Below are 25,702 nucleotides of genomic sequence, written 5' to 3'. Positions count from 1 at the left end.
TTAATTTAATCTGTAGTTTTTAATTATATTAAAACTTTAAAATGCTATAAGAAAAAATCGTAATTTCAAATTTAGAAAATAATAAAATTTATTATATATATATGATTATGATTAATTGGCGATATTCTTTATAACAAGTTTACACATCATTTAAAAGCATTGGAAAAAAACATAATACGATTTGGTTATATTTGAATGCAATTCACACATATATATATATATATATAGTTATAATTTTATGCTGCAAATGCATTTGTTTGACATACCCTAAATTATCTATGGTTAGATGAAGGGAAGTGATATTTATAATTCTATGGAAAACGATCAAAAAGCTAATAAAGAAATTTGTGAAGATGAAAAAGAACATGGTAAGGATATCAACTATAACAATGATAGTATGGAGAACAAAGAAGATACTAAAAGTAGAAAAGCAAAAAATAGCCCTATAATAAATAAAGACGAAATTAATGAGATAAGTGACAAGTATATAAAATATTTAGAATGTATAAAAAATAATTGGTCTTCATCCCAAGCATCAAAATTATTAAATGAAAAATTAATAAAATATATATCTGAACGTTTTTTATATATGTCTAGTTCTCTAAAGGTTAGAGTATTAACAAGCTTTTTTTACTTAACTGATAAATTGCGAGTTGAAACAAAAGAATATTTATTATTAATCACAGCAAATGGTGAAATTGATGGTAATGGATGGGTTAAAAAATTTAGTCGGATTTTAAAGCAATTCGTTAAAACCGGAATTATTGATATTAAGGACATAGATAGCCAAACAATGCACAGAATTTTAAATTATATTGATCAAGAAAGTAGTAATAAAAAGGGGAAAAAATGCTATAACCACAATAAAAAGGAAATCGAATATATACATATGTGTGATCCGATAAATGAATTAAAAAATTTAGAAAATAAAAATATTATACATTTGGACGAATATAAAATGTTTACACCCTCAAAAAATTTTGATTGCCTTCTTTTATCGGTAATAATATATAAAATAAGTAAATTGCCATTATGTATTTCTTATTCATACACATATATATGATGCTATTCAAGGTTAATGAATGTAGTGATATGATATTTTATGTATAATTTAACCATATATCCAAAACATTATATGTATGGACATTCAAATCATATCTACTTATATTCCTTTACCAATATTTTTACTTTTTCATCACTCCATGTGGATAATAATATGTTTATTGATCGGGAAATCACATGATTCCCTTTTTCCATTTTATATATGCATATTTATTTTCATCGCCTTTTTCTTAATTTTATAGGTAATTAAAAAAGGGATTAATGAATTTAAAAACTAAGCATAATCCATAAATAAATAGCTATTATTATAAATATCACACTCAATTTTCATTTTTTTTTTTTTTAATATATTTTCATAAGAAAGATAGCTTTGTTTTTTCCAAAATCAATTTATTTATGCGATTATAATTTTATTCATTTTCTTTATTTTTTGTATGGTCAATTCGAAATCATAATTATTATATGTATATTATTTAAACTTTTGTAATTTATAAAAAATTTGATACAGCCATATTTTTTAAATCAATATATTCAGCGCTTTAATTAAGATTTTCTTAATGTTTATAAAATTAAAAAAATATTATGAAATATAAACATAAAAATTGTATAATTATTTTTCTTATATAATTTCAAAAATATGGAAATAGCATTTAAGCCTACTATGCACACAAAAATGCATATATATTGAAATAAAAATCAAGCAAAAAACATAATAAAATTTAATATTATATAAATGAATAAACACAAATTAATGGGAATTAACAAAAAAAAAATATTGGGGGAATTGCCAAAATATATGTTATTATAAATGATTGTTTTATGTATAATTTTTCACGAGTAAACATATATTATATTATATATATATAATTATGTATTCACATTGAACTTTGAAGTATTTAAATAATTAAGCGCATATAAGTCCCATCTTTTCTTTTTCTTTGTCCTTTTTTGCTTTTTTTTTGATTTAATTTTTGTAAATGCATACTACTTGATAGTTTTTTAATTATGTTATTCTTAATAAAATAAAGAATATATTCCTGAAATCTTTAGAAGCTTGTTTTTTATTTTTTTTTTTTTTAATTTCTCAAAAATGTTTAGAAACGTGTTTGTTCTTTTACTAGCGTTTTTTTGTTTCCTGAAGCATCTAATTCATTGTGATACTATAATAGTCGAGTAAGCATAATTCAAAATATATATTAGCATTATTAAGAGTTAAAAACCTTGTGAATATATATTTTAACTTTTATTGTTACAAAATAATTGATTGTTAATTGTTATGTATATAATTTGTGAACAAATATATCCATTTGGTGTTCTATATAAATAAGCATGTAACTATATGCTAGAGATTATTCACATATACAATCCATTTCATTCTTTTTTTAATAGTTCTAATGATGTCATCGATAACTTTGATAAAGAAACCGTTTTGAACCTAGATGATGTAAATATTGATATATAAACAACTTTTTATAAGGACTTTGTATAATTATATCCATATTTATATAATCATATATATTAGACATGCACATATATATTTTATATTCCCTTTTTTTTCTTATTTCAGAAAGTTTTTAACATATTTTTAGACAAAAATGTAAGGAATTAATTAATAAAACAATTATTATTTTTTTTTTTTCAACTCCATTATCATATAATTCTTGTTTATATAGGCTACAAGCAAAACTATAGTAAATAAATACCAAAATGTTTTAAAAGTAATAAATAAAGTGTAAAAAAATGTAAATTAATTCCTTCATATGGTAATGGTATATATATATATATGATCTTTTAAAATAATTATCAATGTTATTACATTTACAGTATAGTACTACCATAAATGAATCATGTGGTTATGTTAAGGATTTAATCAAAGGACGAAATCTAAAATATTTTGGTATATTTAATATTTTATAAAAAATTGTTATAATAAAAACAGAATAAATCATATACATATATTTATACGCATGCCCATATATGTTTTTATCCTAAACATTATTATTATCATTCAGATGAATTAGAGACAAAGAAATATGCAAATTCAAATGACGTAAGTTTATGATAAAATGCATTAATTAAATAAATCACATATATATAAAATGATTATAGTATTTATGAAGAAATCGAACACTGATTTTTATAAAATATTTAAGAAAATATATATCATCACCTTTTCAAAATTTTGATTTACAGATGTATACGTTTTCTATCTACGTATATACAGCTACAAATGATGACGGTAAAAAAAAACAGAAAAATATGAATACTATTTTAATTATTCCTTCAACATATAAATAATATAATATGAAATATAAACGATTTTATAAATGATTTTATAAATAATTTATGTAATAAAAATTTTATTTCCTTATAGATATAAATGGAATTTACAAGAAGCATCCTAATTATATATCTTATTTAACGGCATGCAAAGAAAGTGACATTTTTGATAATCCCAACGATGTTAAAGAGAACAAAAACGTTTATCACACCAATCCGGTAAGAATCAAAAACAAAACATAACATCCTATTAATGTGTATATATGTTTAGTAATATATTATATATACAAAATATGTTATATTTTTTTTGTAGACTATCTTATCTCAGGAAATGATAATTATTTTAATGATTTTTTTCCTTTTTATTGGATTCTACGCTTTAATAAATATTAGTACCCCAAGAATGTTCGAAGAAAGACAATTAATAATAAATAAAGAGCATTAAAATATTTATTAAAAGGAAAAAGAAAGAACTACTTAAAATAATAAAAGACTGAAGAATAATATAGCAATGAACAATCTCTGTTTTGTTGCCATTTGTTGTAATTTGCCTTTTGAATTAAGTATTGTAAAAATTTTATTATTATATTTTTGCATATTTTAAAATTGTTTTAATTTGTAATAATATTATGCATGTACGAGAATAAAATAATCATCAGTGCAAATAAATTTATTTATATATATTCCGAAAAATATATATGCACGTTTATTTATATGTATATATGAAAAATTCTCCATTATATTTTCTCTTTCCTTTTTTTTTCGTTTATAATACATTTTTTCAAAAACTTTTATTAAAAAAATTGCAATAATTAAAGCAAGTTATAATATAAACAAAAAGAGTTCAATAGGTGTGTGTAACAAATATGTATATGAAAGATAACACAAAAATAAATACCTATTGTAAAGAAAAATATAGGTTTTTATGTTTACATCCTTAAAACATAAAAATTGGGTCATAAAAAATAGGATAAAATAATAATCATTTATTTGGTTTTATGCACACAATATAAATAATTTGATGCTTCGATTTTTTAACTATCGTATAAACCAAATTGAAAAACAAAAGTAAATATGCATATATTATTTTTTTGTATATTGGGAAATATGTAAAACGAAAAAGATCTCTTAGAATACATTGGTGTGGTAAATATTATTATCAATATATTTTTTAAATTTTTGCGATTCGATATGTTTTTGAATTGGAGTTTTCCAAGTATAAGGAGTAAAATCCGGGTATACCTCTTCAGGAATTTTTGAAATATTTGATCTGAAATTTTTTCTACATACTGCGCTTCTTTTTTTTTGAATTCTTTGGATTTTATATTTATACTCTTTTAATATATTTTTAAACCAATAATCTGGCCAATGACTAGTGCAATAGTGTGGTGCAAAATGACAGACATATTTTTTTCCTGTCATTTTACATAATGTTTTAATAGATACGATTTTGTCTAAACATCTTTTTAATGCTTTTATTCTACTCATCCATTTATTACTACCACTAAAAGATATTTTTACATTATCTAATCCTAATATATATCCTAATGGTAAATATTTTCTATTGATTTTTAATCCTTTTCCTAGTGGCCTAGGTATTATTTTTACATGTGATGAATATTCTTGTCCACTCACTGGAAAATTCAAAATGCAATTTTTATAATTATAATCTATAAAATCTAAATTATTGATTGAATTTAGTAAAGCGCTGTTTCGTGCTTCCTTAAGATTTTTTCCAAATCCTACTCCATACCCATATACACCCTTTCCGTTTCCTATGATTATGATTATTCTTATGTAATAAACTCTTCCATCTAAAAATATAAAAAAACAAGAATAAAAGGTATAAATAATTATATGGACATATACATGTTGATATATATAGTTGTATATATAGATTTTAAAGATACAATGAACGTATATAAAAAATAATATTAAAATGATATAATAATATTAGTGCCCTATTAAGGTGAAACGCTTGAAATATTTCAAAATATGGATGAAAAAATAAGAAAAATGTTGTATATATATATAAGTATGCAGATAATGTAATATACACATAAATATAATGTGGTTACCTTTAGTCATGCTCATCATTCGTTTGACTTCCAATATTGATGATCTCATTTCATTTAATTTTAACATAGGATCAATCGTATCTTTTTCTCTTATGTATTTGTTTGTATTGTGATCATAAATAGTATTAGGTATTTGTTTATATTTGTAGTTATAAGTATCTGTATTTTGATCAAATGAATAAGTAATCAGAGATCTGTTCATGTTATATTTTTTTTCTTTTTCTATAAACAGGTCAATATCCATTTCATTGTAAGATCCATCATTTTTATCATCAGTTTTAATAATAGTTAAAGAAGATTGATCTGAATATATCATATTTTTTAATTCTTGATCAGATATATGTTTATTCTCTTGTATATTATTTATCCTTTCTTCTATCGAGTTTTTGGGTTTTTCATGAAAAAGATAGAATGGAGAAAATTCTTCATAAAAGGTAAAATCCGTAATATTTCTGCTAGCACATTTTAGCATTAGATAAGAGGCATGCTTATCATTTTCAACAATTTCGAGAAAATTTGAATTATTTCGTAAAAGATATTTTTCAAAATCCCTTACATCCATTTTTAACCAATTATCTAAACCGATTTTTTTTAAATTTAAAAACATCATATTTATTTGTTCTTCTAAATCACTACTTATTTTTTTCTCTAATAAAAATTCAATAATTGTTTTAAAATAATATGTTAACTTAGATGTAGAAAAGTGTGTTTTTGTATCTACAACAGTATCATTATCTATTGATAAATTATCATATAAAAAATCATTTCCTAAATTATAATATTTTTCTTTATATAAAAATTCATTTTTTTTTTTTTCGTTTATTAAAACTCTATTTATATGTCCTTTTAACCAGTTCTTTATATAATTGTCTTTAATATTCCGAATATTTGATGGTAATTTACATTTTACATCTTTATAAACATCTTCTATCCATCTATCTACATCATGTTCATTTTTTTCTAAAGAAAAAAAATTACACAAAGATTGAACATATTTATATAATCTATCGCTTTCATTATTATCTGGAATTTTGATTTTATCTGATAAATCTCCAAATATAAAAATTAAATCGTCACATATATGGTTAGTTAATGATTCAATAGCTAAGCAAAAGCTAGCTGGATTAAATACGGGCAAATTCATTTTGGTTATGTTCATAAAGTTATTTTCATCAAATGTTTGGTCATTTGATATATTATCATTTATACTTTGGCCGTTATTTATTATGGTACTATCAAAAGAATCGTTAGTACCATCTTTTTTATGTTCCGAACTGTTAGATGTATCATTAATTGAATTTACTTTAACTTCTTTTACGTCTATAGTTTTTTCTTTAAGATTTTTTTTGTTTTCTACACCATTATAGTCGTCATTTATAGTATTGTTTTTGGCAAATTCATATATGTCATGATTTATTTTACTATCTATGTTCATGAAAACATCTTCATCAAAAATATTTGTTGTATCATTTAACTTCAATAAATTATATATTCGGATAGCCTGTTTATATTGGGATTCACCCATTTCTGCATTTTCTTCCTTACTTTGTTTATTTTTACATTGAAGTCCCGAATTTTCCGAACCCTCATTATTATTAATACTACCTTTATTATTATTATTATTATTATTTTTTTTTTTGATTTCTTGAATAATATTTTCATTTAATAAATACTCATCCCCATCAATTTCATCGTATATTAATTGTCTAAGGTAGTCAATTTTTTTATTTTTAACATTTCTATTTATAGTATTAATATCGATTTCATTGTTGTATATGTTATCCAAATATTTATCTCTTACTTTTTCATTATATCGATTTTTAAGGGTCTTATTTAAATGACTATTGTGAATATATCGAGAATTCAATATTCGAATTTTATTACAAGATTTTCTATTTCCAAATATATTCCTTAGCATTTTAATTGGCTTTATATGCAATATTACTCATTTTGTAATATTTGTGAAACGTGTGTTATATTTCATTCAATTTTATATTTACATAAGTGCATTTTCGCAACTGTATAATAAATCATGGGAAAACAAATGTGCCAAAAAGCTAAGCTAAAAAAAATATGTGGAATATATTATGAAGGGTTTTTAGAGGGTTGGAAATTATAAAAAAAAATCAACAATCATTTGCTGAAATCGTTCTAATGAATTCCAATAAAAGAAGAAGGTTTAAAAATTGTGTGGGTGTTATAATTTTTGAAGAAAAAAATAAAAAAGCATTTTCTCTATTTTTTTTTCTTATATATTATACATATATAGTATTTTCAAAAATAATGTTAGCAAAATGATATACCGAAATATTAGATTTTATAATCATATAGAATAATAAATTTGTAAATTTATAAAAAAATAAATGGCATTAAAAAAAAAAAGAAAAAAAAACATACATGTGTATTTATATATATATATATATATATATATATATATTAGTATAGAGTACCACAAAAATAAAATTAAGTCAAATAAAAATAAGATGAAAAATAAACTATATGCTATGAAATATGAAATGAAAATTCGATAAGCTAATTAATGTTAAAGTGTAGGACAAATATATCCCATATGATAACACAATTATATCGCTCCACAAAATATATTTAAAACTTTCTTTTTTGATAATAAATGTGAGGATAAAAATTAATTATATATATCACTTAAATAAAAAATAGGATTATTGTTTTTTCGTGTTTGAATAAATTGTTCTGATATTGTTATTGCCTCTGCATCTTTTGCTATTTGTATTGCTTTATCATTTTTAAAAAATGAAACAGGTGTTTGAGTTTCCACTGTTTTTTTGTTATATAATTTTTCATAATCTAAAAATATTTTTACTTCCAATAATTTTTTGTTTTTTATTTCTTCTTCACTTTCAATTGTATTTTGATTAGAAAATTTATAGTGTATATCAAAAATATTACCATCGTATATCTCTAAGACCTTTTTACTGTATCGATTTAAGTCATATTCATAATTTTGTATAATATTTGACATGCCTTTCGAAAACCCTTCTATAATTTCTAATATTTTGCTGTATAATGGTTTATTGGTTTTTAAGATTTCTAAAATACGATTGCTTCTACATTTTTTGACAAACTCATCACCTTTATTTTGATTTATGATCGAATTATTTTTTTCATTTTCTGATATTTCTTTTTTTATTTGAAAATTTTCTTCCATATTTACACTGATTAGGAAATCATCTAGATTATTGTTTATGCAGTATAAAAATATATTTTTTAAACCTTCTATACAGTCATTACTATAATTATTATCTGCGTTTTCATGATCATTTATATTTTCTTTTGTAAAATTATTTTGTGATAAATTAGTAGAATCAAAATTAGTATTATCATCAACGTGAAACACATCATTAAAAGATTCAACTTGGTTGTGTTGTTCTATGCTTTGTAGTGTTTCATCTACATCACCTTTTTTTTGGGGGTATTCATTGAAATATAAAAAATCTATTTCATAATCCTTAACATTTTTAAATATATCAAAAAAGCATTCTTTATTTATTTTACCTGCTTCTTTTGTGTCAATATTTTCATTTGATGCTTGTTCTTTATATATATACGATTTATCATAATAATTATATATAGTGCAGTTCCCTTTTTTAAAATTTAAGACAGGAAAATATTTAAAAAAATGTGTTAGCAATATGTGAAATGTGTATACCAATTTTATAATTTCATAATTTATTTTTATGCAACTTTTGTAATATTTACACAACTCTATGTATTTAAAATATATTAAGAATTGTGTTGAATCATTTATATAATTATTGTTACATTCTTTATCGCCTAAAATGCTATTGCTAATATTTTTTGTATCTTCCGTATTCATGCTTAATGACATGTTTTGTTCCATCTTGTTACTTTCTTCATTATTCGTTTTATATATATTAATAAATAGATGAATCATTTTTTTAATATTACTTTGTATTTTTATAATGTTAGATTCCATGTTTCTCTTTATATTTCTTATATATTTGTAAAATATAAAGACATAAATATAGTTATCAAATATAATTTCATTAATTCCATTTATATTATTTTTCATAGAAAGGATAATTTCCTTTTTGTTCTCTACCCAATTAAATTCATGGTTACATTGTTTGTTATTATTATAATCATAAGAACCACTTAAACCAATTCCATTCTCTCTTTTATTATTTATATCATTAATCAATTTATTATTATTATTTTTAGTGTTAAGATTTGCATTATCACTTTGAGGAGATTCCAAGTTTTTTGTCACACTGTTTCCTACGTTTTCATTCTTAGTGCCTTTTTCTTTTTCTATTTGGTCAATTTCGTTAGAAATATTTTGATTATATACAAACTCCTTGTCACATAAATTTTTATTATAATGGCAACAATTTTCGTCACATTGTTGTTTGTCATCATGTTCTATTATAAAATATTCATAAGGGCCATTATTTTGGTGTCCATAATTTTTTCCGTCTTTTTTTTTTATCAACTTGATTTTTCCTTTATGTTTTTTATTTATTTTTTTAAAATAATAATAAAGTGTCACGAGAGTTGTATTATGAATTAAGTTAATATACTTGTATATATTTACAAAGAATGATATATATGCATATTGAAACATTTGAATATTCATAAATTTGATATATTTAATAAAGCTAATAATTTGTTGTTTTTCAAAATAAGAAGTATTATTAGAATATATTTTCCTAATATTTTTTAGGTTATTTAAAAATATAAAAAAATCAATATTCTTATATTTTTTTTTAATATATCTATACATATATAGATATATAAAGATACCTAATGATAAATTTAAAAAAAATTTTAAATACATTTTTTTTGCCATTTTATCATTTTCACATATATATTTTCTCATTTTTTTTTTATTAACAATTTTACGAAATATTTTTGTTATGCATATCATTCTACTTTTTTTGTTATCAAGACTGTTATTAATTTCACATATGGCATATAGAAATGTTTTTCCAAATTTAAAACTTTCACTAGCATTTTTTATTTCATTTTTTAATTCATTTTTTATTTTATTTTTGTTATTTTGTCTATCTTCATTTTTCTTTTTGCATTTTTCCGATTTAGTATCATTATTATCGTCATTTTTTTGTCGATTTTTTTTCTCGCTGTCTTTTGCTTTCGTTATGTTTTTGCCACCTATATTCGAAGCAACACAATTATTTTTTTCATATAATTTTTTTAAATTTTGAATAAAATTTGTTAATATTTGATAATCAAAAGTATAATCATTGGATTCATTATTATTCCAATTTTCTAGCATATGTTCATTTTTATCTTTATATACACATTTATAAAGTTTAGGTTCATCATTTTGTGTATCACAAAGAGATTTGTTCTTTAGGTCATTTATACATTTGAAATAAAAAATAGAGTCAACAATAATGCTGTTGAAATATTTTAAAATATAATATTCCGTTACTTTGTAAAAATAATGAAATATATTTGTTGAATAAGAAAAATTATTAACATGTTTATAGCTACTATCTAATATAAAAGATGTGTATTTATTAATTTTCTTATTTAATTCATTTATAACAAGTGATTGGTGGTTATTTTTCAATTTTCCGAATTCAAGGTTATAGATTAAAAATGCCACTTCTGTCTTGCTTCTGTCCATTTTGTATTATTATATAATATAGTAGTTTGTTTTTCTATACAGAAAAATAAGTATATTCATCTACACGCATGTCTATAATTGCGTATATCAATCCATACACTTACTTATGCATTTCATTGTGCATAAAAATGTTATTATAATATGACCAGTATAAATTACATCTATAAATATTTCTGTTTATAAAACAACAAAATAAAAAAAATATATTTTTATTTTTCTATGAGTTAATATATATGAAGATATGAAAGTTTGCTTATTGTAGCTAATTATTTTAACTTTTACCATTTATTTTTCCATTTTTATGTGCACATATATATATAGTGCAAATATATTGACTTTTGATGGTAAAGACAATAAAAAAGCTAACTTTTTTTTTATTTAAGAAAGAATGAGAAATAATAATTATTATGTTTCATATCCCCATTCTTTCAACGAAAGTGTTTACATACATGCATGTGTATTTTTACTCTATTTTTGTTTATTCACTTTTTATACTATTTATTTTGTTACTTTGGGGATTCTATAATATATTTCGTGCGCTGGATTTGTCATTTATTTCATAATTTATGCAAATATTATAATTTTTATGTTTTTTGTCTCAATTTTTTACATTAAAAAGTTTTTCTCTTTTTATCACAATTTCACACAAAAAAAAAAAAAAAAAATTACATATTAATAAATTAAGTTAAATATAATGAAGAAAAAAAAATTAAAAAAATATATAAATAAATATTACGGCGTAATAAACAATTGTTTCCTTTTTATGTATGTTAATGAAATGAAAAAAAGCCATAACATGATTTGAAAATTTACAAAGGTGTCTTTTATAGAATATGCATAAACAGAAAAATAGAATATAACAGATGAAATAAAAATAACAAACAAATAAATAATGGACCATATATAATTATATGATAATTTGGGCATACTGTAATAAGATGGCTTATTTATTTCTAAGACATATGTAATTTCGAAAATGGTATATAATATTAAACAAAGAAAAATAAGTGAGCATACAATTTGATTCAAATTATATAACCCTTTTTTATATAATAATACATTTTTATATATTGAATAAGTTATTAGTAATAATTGATAAGCATAGTTTAGGAAAAATAATGTTCTTTTCCTTTTTGTACTAAATTCGATATTAAAATTTACATAATTAATTGCATAAAAGGAGTCTGTATATTTACTCATAAATACGTTAAAGTTAATAAATACCCAATATAAACTTGTAAATGTATTTTCTGATATTATATAATTTTCTAATTTTTCAATTTTACATGTTCTTATTGTATATATATTAATTAAATTGTTATTAAATAATCTGATACCATATAAAAAGCTCAAGAAGCATAAGAAGTATATACAATAATAGCACAATGTCCACATACTATAGTAGCAAATTCTTGAATTACTAATGCTATATAAATTTTTTATTTTTAATTTGTTGTATCTTTTTTCTTTTTCAAGTTCATCACCACTGTCATCTCTTTCATTATTACCAAACTCGTTAATATCAACATTTATCAAATCATCATTTATATCACTAATTTCAGTCTTCTTATTATTCAGTTTGTCTATATTTTCTTTGTAATTTATATTTATCATTAAGAGAAGACTGTTCAAAATGGTTAAAACGTATAGTAGTTCCCATTTTACATCACCTTCTCCTGAGCAACTTGTGTAAAATTTGATCCCTTCAAAAAGAAATGAAAAGTTCGTATATATATATAATTATAGGGAAAGGTACAAACGAGTCAATCAATGCATATAACACAAAAGGGCATTCAATACATATTTATAAATGCATATATATATAATTGTAAGAGGAATTGGTACATATGATAAAAATGAGATACAATAATTTTCTAAAGTTCGCAGTTTGTAATGCATGCATATATTTGCATCATATGCAATCACATATTATTTATATGTATAAGTACGGTTATATATATTTTCATTCAACTTACAGTCTTTCTGGTTAAATGTGGTAAAAACGGTATGAATCCCAGTTAATATTACAAAAAAAAAAATCGACAACGTAGTAATCTTTAATTTATGCCTTTTAGCCATATGAAAACTATTTTTTATAACCAGAAAGAATATACCAAATTTTGATGAAAATCACTATGATGTGATTTTAAATGGAAGTAAAACTAACTACTTCACTTCAAATTATCATTTAAAAAATCAAAAAACTTTTTATATGATATTAACTATATTATAAGAAAATTCTTTACGGTAAATACGATAAATTATAATGATTATACACAAAAAAAAGGAAAAATATGTTATAACATAAAAATATGTTTTAAAATATATTTGAAAGAAAATTTATTCTATGAATCATTTTTATCTAATATAAAAAGTAATAAAAAAAACATTTAACGATAATATTTGAGAATATATTAAAGAGTAGAAATGTTATACTATTAATTTGTGTAATATATATTTTTTATTATTTACAATTATTTATCGGAACATTATATAATTATTATGGAAATATTTATTAATTTGTACGTAAATGTTTATGGGATTATTATATATATATATTACTTATATTAATGTATAAACGAAAAACTATTATAAAGTATATACGCCTTTTATTTTTATTCCATAACTGACGTATTTATATTATCATTAAGAATTAATTTAACTTGTTTTTATGGAAATTTAAAACCTTATTTTTTTTATATATAAATATATTTTTTCCTCTATAGTTTTATAAAATGAGAAATATATAAATTATTAAATTTGTCATTTATCATATATATACATGTATATAATATATATATTTTGTATACAATACATAAATAAATAATATATGTTGGTATTTGAAAATATATTAATGTTTGATAGATCAAAGTTATGTTTCATTTTATTAAGGATATTCGGAAAACATAATTTATAGTAAAAATAATTTACTTTAAACTTTATATACATATGTAGAAAGAAACATAATAAATATTATGCTATGAGAATAAAATAATATCTTATAAATAAAAAACATTGAATAGTAAAGTTGTTATTGAGAGTGGAAAATGGTAAAGCTTTAATATAAAATATATTATGAGTACTTTTTAAATGTAAAAATGTTAATATTTGTTTTCATTTTTTTTATAATTGTGTTATGATATGTAATATATATAACGAGCATTATATAGGATAATACTGTGTAAATAAAATTACATAAAATGCTCAAAAGAAAGCATCCTGAATATAAAATATATAGAACCACATGATTGATGTCTTATTCATATAATATTATACGCATATTTATATATAAAGATCTTCTTTTTTTGTTTTTTATAATTTATATATATTAAGATTTGGTGCATAAACAATTTTCCATGAATTGGGAACATCAGTTAATAATTCATTTAAATATTTTTCTTTTTTTGTTTCATCTTTTTCAATTTTTGTCCATTTGGAATAATTGCGTTTAACGTGACTCAGCATTAATTGAGTAATGGTGCTAGTGTCAAGAGTTTTGAGAGAACTTATTAAGGGTAAGACAAGCTCTCTTAAAAATGTTCTTTGAATTTGTATAAAATTATTATGAGCTTTTCGATCAAATAATGGGTTAAGTTCAAAACCTCTTTCTAATAAGTCATCTCCTTCTGAATAAAATTCATTTACTAATCTTTTGACCCATAAATAATGTTCACTCCAATCAACACAATTATGGGACAAATCAGCAGCTTTTATTATCATTTTTAAACAAAGTATAATATTTTTTTCAATATATGATTTTATTTTAATTGACTTAATTCTAAATTGAGCTAATATTTTAATATGCTTACTCATATCAGTTGCTAAAATTACTTCTATTATTAGTTGTCTCAAGTTTGTTAGTGTTTTTAAATCTTCCTTTTTGAAAATATTATGTTCTTCTTTACTTAATATGTTAAATAGATATGAGCAATGATAATTCTCTAATATTGATTTATCATTATAAATTATTCTCAAAAAGTTTGAGCAATTTTTTAGGAACATGTTTGTTCTTCCAAAGTGTCCTATATCATGCCCTAAAGCAGATATTAAGAAAGCCGCCATTTCATTATCTTTTAATATGTTTACAGTATCTAAACTCGTGATTAATATGCTGCAATGTTTCGTTACCTATAATGTGGTAGTGGGACGGGGGAAAATATAAGAATATTAGAAAATAAAAAAATAATGGATAAAAAATATAATAAAGGAGGAAACTAGCTAAAGTTATACAAACACGAAGAAAAACTTAATATAATTAGACATTAAAGTCGACAATTTTTATTTGTGCATTGAAAATATGTATATATAATTGGATATATATGTTTATACAATTTTTATATAACCATAGCTGCATGAATAGAATTATGGTATGGAACATCGTTATATCCTTTTTTCATTTCATAAAGCAAGGAATACAAAATTTTAACAGATATATTTTGATTAGAAATATAATATTTATTCAATAAAATATATCCAATTTTAATAAATGCATCATAGTTTGGTGATTTACGATCCAAAAATTTGGTGTTCCATATATCGATGCTTATATTTTCTTTATCCTTAAAAGAACAAAAAAAATGAATACATAATTTGATTTTCATGTATTTATAAATAGTTATATATATGCTATAGTTTATAATTTAAACAATTACAAATTATTCACTTTTAACTATAAATATGTTTGTACCATGTTCATGTTAAAGTCATATTTCAAAATTTCGTTTTCCTTTTCCTCATAGCTACTTGTGTATGCTAAATCGGATTTTTTCTTCTGCTTCACATCTGAGATTGATTCGAATATAGATTCAATTTGTGACCCTTCCTTAGATTCATCAACACACTCTGATTCTGATTCTGCCTCAGGTTCTTCCTTAGATCCGATTTTATCATTTATTATTTCTTTCTGTTTTTTTAAATCCATAATATAACCATATATGTGGTTATAATTCTGATAAAAAAAAGGAAAAAGAACCACAAAATTTTCAATGTAAATACAAAGGTAATGATAAATTCCCTCTTTTCTCTATATATGAAATTAATATAAAGGGTGTCTATTTTTTCTTAACCTTTTTATTTATAGTTTTTAAATCAGGAGAAAATAAATTATCCTCTTTTAAAATATTTAAAATTTTTTCTAAATTGTTCACAATGCTCCAATCTGTCTCCTTTTGTTTTTTGTTTTCATTGTAATAATTTCCTATGGACTTAAGAAGTTAAATTATGCAGATGAAAATTTTTTTTCTTTTTTATTATAATACAATTATTAAATATTTGTATATATGCACAAAATGTAAGAACATTAATGTTGAGAAATAAGAAAAACCTTACATCGTTAATTAAGTTATAAATTTCTTCAATATTTGTAGTTGATAGTTTTTGCTTTTCCTCCTTTAGGGTTTTTTTTAGTTTGATAATTTGTTTTGTTTGTTTGTTCCAATTATGAAATGATAAACGTCTTTGAATCTCAATAATATATCTTATAACAAAAATAAAAAGACTTCCTACAAGAGCTGATATTATCATAAAGATACTAACAAAAAAAAATATATAATAGATGTAATACTGTTTATGCTATTAATATTATATTCTCATATGTTTAATGTATATATGTTTGTTACTCCTTTAGTTTTATACATATTTTAAATACTTGTCTGTTAGGATATAACTTTTCATTGTAATTAGATAGTAAACGGAGAAAATCGCCACCTTCATTATAAAGAATAGAATATCAAAAGCGCAGGAATAGCATATTCTAAAAATGTATATAGATGTATAAATCAGTTGTATAATTTTGTATGTACAGATAATTTTCTCTTGAAGAAATCAAATATTATTTTATGTCTCTTTTTGGGAAAAATATAAAATTTGTCTATTTCATTTCTATCTTTTTTCTTTTTTTTATTACCTGCACGGTATTATCGTTATTAGATAAAAAATTGGAAGATATGCAAAAAAACCCAAAACAATATTAATTTTATTATTTGCATATGTTGCATATAAAAAGTTATTTACGTTTACAACAATTGGTAATAGATCCTTAATGTTATTAAATAATATAAAAAGCCATGAGCACCATATGACAAATATCTGCAAAGGAATCAAAACCCCGCGAGAAGAAAAAATATATATATGTAAGCAAAGCTAATATGTTGAAAGAAATAACAAAAGGATTAATGCCAATGTTTGGTTTGAGCATTTTTGCGTTTCTTTATTTTGTTATCATATTATATATATTATTTATTTTTACCATCATAATATAGAATATGAAAATTTCTCCTTTAATACTCTTAAACATTTCAACATAGTGTGTAGCATGTAACGTTAGAATTAGTATTATATTAATTGCGGTAAATGTATGTAAAAGTATATATGTCAATTTTAGCACTGAAAACAAATCTGAAAAGAAAAAGAAAATAATCATACGAACAAATTATATGCATACATAATATTAATATTATTTAATTATATGTATACATGCTTATTTTTTTCTTTAAATATTATGTAACTGTTCGTACCGTTGATATTCCCAACAATTAGACAAACTGAATACATCAATAACAGCGATATTAAATGAGAAACAAGAATAACATATTTTTTACTATACATATTATCGCATAGTTTTATTATATACAGAGTTTCTTCGTCTTTTTCCTTAAACTTCAAAGGCCAAAATTTTATGATTCTTTCGTTTTCATTGCTAGGGACTGAAAAAAGAGAAAAAGCCTTTTTAATGGCATCATTTTTGTCATGTTTGCCCTTTTTATGAAATAATATATTTTTGAACATATGTTTCATTAATTTTATTTAAAAAATGAGAAAAATTAAAATAAAAGTAAATATAATAGATATCGTTTGACACGAATAAATTTAATCGTAAATATCAAATGTATAGATGATAAAATAGAAAAACCAAATGTTGAGAATTAAACAAAATATATACATATAAATTAATATGATAGTGAACAGAAAAGCAAATAAAAACAAGGACAAACAAATAAATAAAAATAAATAATCATATACTGTTATGCTTTAATGCATAGAATAAAAAAAATTAAAATAAAATATTTACGTAATTTTTATAAATGCTAGAATTTATCAGCGATATATTTATTTTCGTATATGCAACTTGGTTGCTATTTTTAACAATGTGCAGAAATAATTTGTCCTTATGAATTTAGAATGTAAAAAAATAAGCGAAAATATAAAAAAGCCAATAGGATGAAATGTTGTATATATAATGCGGAGTAATTTCATACGAGACAGGTTTTTATGCTTGGACATTTATGGTTGTTTTTTTCTCATATGTATAGGAAAACAAACCTTACTTTTATAACTATTTCCAATACAAAATGTGCAACGAAATTCCATGATATATAACTTAATTTTTTAACGAAAAGAATAATAATACAATAATCTCTTTTTAAATTTAATTTAGATATTAACAAATGTTTACAAACATGTTTTTATTTTATGGGGATATTTATTAAATTTCAATTTAGGTATTATTATATATCATTAAAAATGAAGATATGCTTATGGTTTATAAATATTTTGTTCACATTCTTATTTTAGACATTTACATTTATATTTTTTATATAGGTTTCAAAACATATTTTTATATCTTATTTATAATAGCATGAAAAATATATATATTAAAATTTTTCTCTACACACATTTTATGAGCTTGATAAGTAAAATTTGTTTAATTCACTATATATACAGTCGCACATTATTCCCTATAACTTGAAATATGATATTCTCTCTTTTTAACACAATCTTATAACCTCAAATTGTAAATAGGAAAAAATATATATAATTTTAGCAGTTATAAATGAGTAAAAATATATTGAAATTAGAACTGTTCATACAGTATTAAAGCATTTAAATTCTTATTAAATGAGGGAATTTAAAATTATGTATTTTAATATTGCCATTTACGATGGATACACATATGAATGAATGTGCCTTTAATTATTGTTTGATAAAACAATGAAATAAGCATATAGCATTTTAATACTAGTAATTAACAACTTATATAATATTTAAGCCTCTGCAACTGATACCCTAATTGTATAAAAATTAATAGTTAATAATTATCACCTATTGCATTAATTTTAGAAGAAATATGTGAAGAATATAAAAATAAAAACAATCATTAATATTATTAAATAAATAACATCTCTTTATTTTCTATTCCACTAAAAAAACAAAATATAAAGTCTAGTAATATTTAAATAAAAAAAATTAAAACATATGATACTCTGCATGTTTATGCCCGCGAGCATATATAATCAGTTATTATTATAACATAGTTTACCAATTTGTGTTTTATTATTTTATAGCCTTTGTCGTAATGCTATATTTATTATAGTAAACTGCCTCATTTTTCTTTAGTAGCATTATTTTGACATACCCCTTCTGAACATTCCTTGATGAAACCATCGTTTTAAATATTCAAATAACCTATTATATATTAAACTTTGTAATCACTACAAAATTAATTTTTATATTTAACTATATTTTCTCAAAAAAAGTTGTAAATAGCCAAAAATATGAAATAAATATGAGGGGAAATATTAATACTCCATATATTACACACACATGTGTAAATAGAAAATTAAGAAATCATAAAGTTTTATGACATACTTTTTTAAGACATCAACAAATTATGTATCCCACATTAGTATTGTGTAAACATACACATATATTATTTTTTTCTCCAAATTTATTTTTAATATTTTTAAACAAATTTGTTGACAGTATTTTTCAAAATAAATAGAAATTAATTCCATTGAACAAATAATATATCATTTAATAGGATCTAAAAAAATGTAAATTACATGTGGTTATTATTTAAAATTGTTTGTATTATTATTTTATTATATTTGTTTTTTACACATTTTATTATTTATTTTTTTTTATGGGAAATTTTATTATGCACTTTATATACACACTATTTTCAAAATACCAATTCATTACCCCTTAATTTATAATACATATATTTTCTTTTTCTTTGTGTTATTATTTATTGCTAATTTTTTGGTTTTTAGTATTTTAATTTTTATTATATTATTATTTCATCGATTTTCCGTTCGCATTTAAAGTGCTATGTTATTTTAAATAGTAATATCTTTTAAATGCTTTAAATGGATACAGATTTTTTGTTTTCAGCTTATATTATTATAATATTGTTTTTATCATTTAAATTTTTACTATATGTTGCTTATTTGTTTTTTGTTCATATTTAAAGTATCAGTATGTTATTTTAAATAGTTAATATCTTTTGGATGGTTATATAATAGTTACACAATTTTTTGTGGGGGACAAGCATTTATGAAATAAATTCATCGTATATAACCATAATAATAAAGACAGGAATACAATTGGAACATTTGAATAAATAAAGACAATACAAATATTCGCACATATACGTATGTGTATATGGTTCCATTTTCAATGCACAGTGCCCACTGTTCCAAATCGTTGCGTTTTTAATTTCTCAATTAATTTTTATAAAAAAATTAGTAATAATAGTACAATAATAGAAAAATAATTGTAACAATAAAATAGTATAAATAATTATAAATGAATTATTTGGTAATATAATAACAGACAATAGTAAATACTAGTAACTTTGAAGTATATTTTGCATAATTTTATACGTATTTATACAAAAAAAAATAATTATGCTGTGATTTTAAATGAAATGGAAAATACAGATACATTCAAAGTAAATAACAAAAAAAGTACTATAAATAATGAAGAATGTGAAAAAGGTGAAAACCGATATCCCCTAACCAATAAGAATAAAGTAATATTAAATAAAAAAAGTTTTATAGAAAATATGTTAAATGATAATAACGAAAATAAAATAAAAAATAGTGAAAATTCAAATAATAATGAAAAAAAAATTACACATAAACCAAGTGATTTAAATAAATCTGAAGATATTAATAATGGGACAATAAAAAAAAATAGTAATTTAAAAAAATCAAGCAATTCAAATAGTAAAAAATATAAAAAAATCACATTAAATAATGATATAATCGATTTAAAAGAATATACACCAATTCAAAAAAATGAAAGTGATATATTTCAAGATGATAAACCAATTGATACATATTATAGTACTGAAATGAATTATAATAATGAAAATGATAAAAATATGAGGAATAGTTCAATTAATTGGAGCAGTGATGATTCATATAGTGTTAGTAGTGATTCTAGTTATTCTAATGCAAATGATATTAAAATATATAATAAAGAAAATAATACCAAAATATCTGAATATAATTGTGAAAATATAACAAAAGGGTTGGCGAAAGATGATAATGAGCTTAGACATATTTTAATTGATATAAAAAATAACAATGGTGATAATAATATTACACGAGAAACAGTTATAAATAATTTGGATAAGAAAAATGGAAGTAATAATTTTCTTTACAAATCTCACAAATCTTTAAATCTAGTAAATAATTCAGAAAATAAAAATGGTGATTATGCACAATTTGAAGATAGTGGAGAAGATGGACAGGAATTATGCAAATTAAAAAAGGGCAGTACTTATGAAAATAATAATAGATTTTTCAATATGCTTCGAAAAAATGTATATATGAGTATAAATAAAACCATTGATGAAAATATAAACACGCATGATAAAGACAATAGGAATAGGAATCGAACTAATTCTAATTTTAACAGTTTATCAAGCCAATTTTATGAAAATATTAAAGAATCAAATGATAGTATAAAAAGATATAATGAAACAAAAACAGGGAAAAATAAAGGATTAATAAATATATTTGAAAATTTTTTTTATAAAATATGGAAAACAAGCATAATAATAAATAAAGATATTTGTCCTTCTAATAGTAAATATGAAACCAATACATATAAAAGTAGTATTACTAGTCATTATTTAAAATGCAATAGTGAAAATGAGTTAATATCTCAATTACCGTTAAAATTTAAAGATGATACAATAGAATCATTATATGTGTTGAACTTGAATAATTGGATTTCTTTAAAAATGATAATTATAGGAATAATTATGTTAATTCTGGGAATTTATATATGGGCATTATGCATATGGTCTTTTAGATTGGATGTATGGAAACAAGACAGTTACATTATTTTACTTTTTAATACTTTAATGAGTTTAAACACTATTATATTTATATTTTTTATAATTGTTGGATTTACTGAATTATCCAAATATGCAGAGTTTATTTCATATGCTCTATTTACTGCAATGGTAAGTATATGGGGAATATGGAATATAGCTACTAGTTTATCATTAAATAATAATTTTGCAATAAAAGAAACATCGTATATATTTTCATCCGTCGAAACCGTATATTCTTTGACGTATATTTATGGTTTCCTTCCGCTTGTAATTATGGACGTCTTTTTTACATCCAGGTTTATAGGAGAAAAAATAAAACAAAATAAAAAGATATAAATAAAATAATAATACAAATGATGTGCAATGAAAAAATGTTATTATAGTGATTATGAATGAATATATTCCAATAGTTTAACACTAATATATTCATTCGTTCATTTTATATTATTTAATTATTTATTTTTTCCATTTTTTACCGTAGAACAAAGTATAATTGGTTTATACATGTAATATTTCTAGTATTAAATTCGATTAGCATAATAACCCTTAGAACAAGGAATCCCAATTTGATGCCTTTTGTATATGTGTAATTAAAAAATTGAAAATTAACAAATCGTGAAAATAAGCATTAAAATAGTTATAAGCTTATATCAAGAAGAAAAGGCGATTAATATAATTACAATTGATTTAATTTTTTTATTTTTTATTTTTTATTTTTTCTTTCAAATTTGTAGGGTTTTTCGTATTGCCGTATTTGCAATTCTTTGTCTATTTCTCTATATGGGATGTTATGCATCGGAGTTTCAAATGCGTTACTTTTTTTACAATATATTGGTAATAATAAATATAATTATTAAGAAATGAATAAGTTTTTTAGTAAATATATTATGCATAATGATGCTTAAAAATACGTTGCAAATTAGTATGCAATATTCCTTATATATATGAATTGGTGTAATATATGTATAATTATTCTACAAAAAATATAGAATAAAATTATTACGACGTAATGAAATATATAAACATGAATATAAATGTATACATTAATATAATTTGAATTATATATTTTTTGTTTTATTCATATTATGTATTAACAGATAACTGGGTGCAAATTAGACAAAGCAGCATTGGGGATAAATAAAAATAACAAAAATAATAATAAAAAATTTTCAAGCGCAATTGAAGATTTAATTCTTATGATAAAAGAGGTAAAAATGTTTTTTACTTTATCAATTTTATTATTTATATAAAAATACCTTAAAACTGGATTTCTTTTATTTTATAATCGTTGCATATAATGTTATTACTAAAATACTCCGCTATATATATTTACATGATGATGTCATAATGAATTTTAATCAATATTTTCAAACACAAATTGGTAAACAAATAAATGACGCAACTATTTTCATTTCTTATAATCACGCATTTTTTATTTTAATATTTTTTGTAGTGTTCTAAAGTTATGGTGGATCTGGAAAACGAACCTGACATAAATTTTAATGTTCATAGAAAAACATCCTATTGTGTCAACATTTTAGAACGTTGCCTGTCAACGCTTACAAAAACCGATAACCTTTATAATGTAGACTATGAGTTTTTCGATAAACTTGAGGTAATGAATTAAGAGTAACGCTAATATAGTATTAATTGTGTAAAAAAAATAATAGTTGTAAAAATAGTAGTAATATTGTAAATTCGTTAGAAAGGGGATTAATTACATTTGTTTATCATTAGGTTAATTTGTGTTTTATTATTCTCTCTCTATATGTATACATATATAACTTTATTTCTATTTTAATTCTTTAGAGCAAGAAATTTGTAGAAGCATATGTAAGTAAAGAAGGAAGTAATTTTAATAGTGAGCAATGCAGTTTAGATTATAAAATAAACACCTCCTTATCTTATAAAAATTTGATATGTATAGATAAAGTTGATATGGATAAAAATCATATTAAAAATTTTTTTAAAAATATAAATATACCTCATGTTACTAATATGATTCAATTAATTGATAAAAACATATTGTCTGAATGGGATTTCAATTGCTTAAAATATTTTAAAAAAGAAAAGTATCCCTTTTTTGATATCAATTTATCATTAATGTATACAATTGAGCATAATATACCAATGAATTTAATTATAAATTTTTTAGCATTTGTGGAAAAACAATATAATAACGTTCCATATCACAACATTATGCATGCTACTATGGTAAGAAAGAAATGAGTTTTTTTTAAACATTCTTAACTAAAAAAATGTATTAATAAGTTTGCATAAAATATTATCAAATATATGCATTTTAACTATTTTAGGTAACACACAAATTTTTTTGCTTAACTAAGAAATTAGGGATATTTGATCACATTGATTACAAAATAAAGCTAGTTATGTTTATATCAGGGATTTGTCATGATATAGGTCACCCTGGTTATAATAATTTGTTTTTTATTAACAGTTTTCATCCACTAAGTATAATTTATAATGATATTAGTGTACTTGAAAATTATCACGCATCTATAACTTTTAAAATTTTACAACTAAGTCAGTGTAATATTTTAAAATCGTTCTCCGAAAAGGTAATTTGTGATAAAAAATTGTTTTAAATTGTAGAAATATTATGTCCTTATAATAAATAAATATAAATATTTTTTTAAATTGCTTCATTTTCAGGAATTTCGACTAATACGCTTATACATTATAGAACTAATTCTGAGCACAGATATGAAGCACCATTACGAAATAATTTCAAAATTTAGGATAAGGAGAGAAAATGAAAAATTTGATTATATAAAGGACGATGATGATTTATTAGCATTAATGAAAATGATTATTAAAAGTGCAGACATATCTCATGGAGCTGTTAAATGGAAAGAACATTATAAATGGTGCCAAAGAGTATTATGTGAATTTTATTTTCAAGGGGATGAAGAATTAAATAATAAAATGCCTATTTCACCATTGTGCGATAGAGAAAAGCATAATGAAGTAGGACAATCACAAATTGCCTTTTTAAAATTTGTCGTTATGCCTCTATTTGAAGAACTAGCATATATAGATAATACCCAATTTGTCAAGTACTGAAAATTAACTTAAAAAAATATAAAATAATAGAAATAATTATTTATATGAATATTATAAATATTTCTAACTAGTGTGTGTGTTTATTGATGAATATATGAAAAAATAATACATATATACAAAATACATATGTACATGTTTTGTCTGTGTAGGAACTACTGTCTAAAAAGGTTAAATAGGAACCGCTTTATGTGGGAAAAATTTATAAAAGAAGAAAAGGAAATCAAAGTTTTCGATCCATCAAAAAAAAGCAGAAATGAAAAAGAAGACTTAAAAAAAGTGGATAAAAATCAAATCACTAATCGAAAAAAAAGTTATATTGATTTAACATTATTTTTTATAAAAAATATTTCTGATTGATATTTATGATAGCATCCCACAAAAAAAATTATATATGAATTTCAAAGATGAATGCGCATAATA

General features: G+C 21.6%; 7 protein-coding genes across 7 annotated transcripts; 3 read left to right on the top strand and 4 right to left on the bottom strand.

The window, feature by feature from the left end:
- Positions 1 to 286: 286 nt before the first annotated feature.
- Positions 287 to 1,340, top strand: PY17X_1422100 (negative elongation factor A, putative; the record flags this gene model as incomplete). The annotated part of the gene is made up of 2 exons (XM_722378.1): positions 287 to 1,000; positions 1,305 to 1,340. The coding sequence occupies 2 exons, from the start codon at positions 287 to 289 to the stop codon at positions 1,338 to 1,340; spliced, it is 750 nt and encodes a 249-aa protein (XP_727471.1).
- An 812-nt stretch (positions 1,341 to 2,152) lies between these two features.
- PY17X_1422000 (conserved Plasmodium protein, unknown function) lies at positions 2,153 to 3,787 on the top strand (the record flags this gene model as incomplete). Its single annotated transcript, XM_022957508.1, has 9 exons — positions 2,153 to 2,235; positions 2,452 to 2,506; positions 2,630 to 2,659; positions 2,736 to 2,780; positions 2,887 to 2,959; positions 3,075 to 3,112; positions 3,256 to 3,301; positions 3,437 to 3,561; positions 3,656 to 3,787. The coding sequence occupies 9 exons, from the start codon at positions 2,153 to 2,155 to the stop codon at positions 3,785 to 3,787; spliced, it is 627 nt and encodes a 208-aa protein (XP_022812889.1).
- A 683-nt stretch (positions 3,788 to 4,470) lies between these two features.
- On the bottom strand, positions 4,471 to 7,338 carry PY17X_1421900 (mitochondrial ribosomal protein S5 precursor, putative; the record flags this gene model as incomplete). Its single annotated transcript, XM_022957507.1, has 2 exons — positions 4,471 to 5,156; positions 5,421 to 7,338. The coding sequence occupies 2 exons, from the start codon at positions 7,336 to 7,338 to the stop codon at positions 4,471 to 4,473; spliced, it is 2,604 nt and encodes an 867-aa protein (XP_022812888.1).
- A 726-nt stretch (positions 7,339 to 8,064) lies between these two features.
- Positions 8,065 to 11,070, bottom strand: PY17X_1421800 (conserved Plasmodium protein, unknown function; the record flags this gene model as incomplete). Its single annotated transcript, XM_022957506.1, has 1 exon — positions 8,065 to 11,070. One exon carries the CDS (start codon positions 11,068 to 11,070, stop codon positions 8,065 to 8,067), a length of 3,006 nt encoding a protein of 1,001 aa, XP_022812887.1.
- Positions 11,071 to 11,802: 732 nt separating this feature from the next.
- PY17X_1421700 (GPCR-like receptor SR25, putative) lies at positions 11,803 to 13,149 on the bottom strand (the record flags this gene model as incomplete). The annotated part of the gene is made up of 2 exons (XM_724592.1): positions 11,803 to 12,773; positions 13,047 to 13,149. 2 exons carry the CDS (start codon positions 13,147 to 13,149, stop codon positions 11,803 to 11,805), a joined length of 1,074 nt encoding a protein of 357 aa, XP_729685.1.
- Positions 13,150 to 14,382: 1,233 nt separating this feature from the next.
- PY17X_1421600 (cGMP-specific 3',5'-cyclic phosphodiesterase gamma) lies at positions 14,383 to 17,865 on the bottom strand (the record flags this gene model as incomplete). The annotated part of the gene is made up of 9 exons (XM_022957505.1): positions 14,383 to 15,198; positions 15,414 to 15,629; positions 15,758 to 16,018; positions 16,137 to 16,274; positions 16,399 to 16,600; positions 16,718 to 16,822; positions 16,976 to 17,157; positions 17,318 to 17,466; positions 17,586 to 17,865. 9 exons carry the CDS (start codon positions 17,863 to 17,865, stop codon positions 14,383 to 14,385), a joined length of 2,349 nt encoding a protein of 782 aa, XP_022812886.1.
- A 2,911-nt stretch (positions 17,866 to 20,776) lies between these two features.
- On the top strand, positions 20,777 to 25,639 carry PY17X_1421500 (3',5'-cyclic nucleotide phosphodiesterase beta, putative; the record flags this gene model as incomplete). Its single annotated transcript, XM_022957504.1, has 9 exons — positions 20,777 to 22,494; positions 22,680 to 22,784; positions 22,933 to 23,032; positions 23,296 to 23,406; positions 23,652 to 23,813; positions 24,008 to 24,412; positions 24,514 to 24,777; positions 24,872 to 25,275; positions 25,432 to 25,639. The coding sequence occupies 9 exons, from the start codon at positions 20,777 to 20,779 to the stop codon at positions 25,637 to 25,639; spliced, it is 3,477 nt and encodes a 1,158-aa protein (XP_022812885.1).
- Positions 25,640 to 25,702: the final 63 nt, after the last annotated feature.

This window comes from Plasmodium yoelii, assembly GCF_900002385.2.
Source record: "Plasmodium yoelii strain 17X genome assembly, chromosome: 14".
Taxonomy (NCBI): domain Eukaryota; phylum Apicomplexa; class Aconoidasida; order Haemosporida; family Plasmodiidae; genus Plasmodium; species Plasmodium yoelii.
The sequence above is the reverse complement of the archived record's forward strand: the minus strand, read 5'-3'. Positions and strand labels throughout refer to the sequence as shown.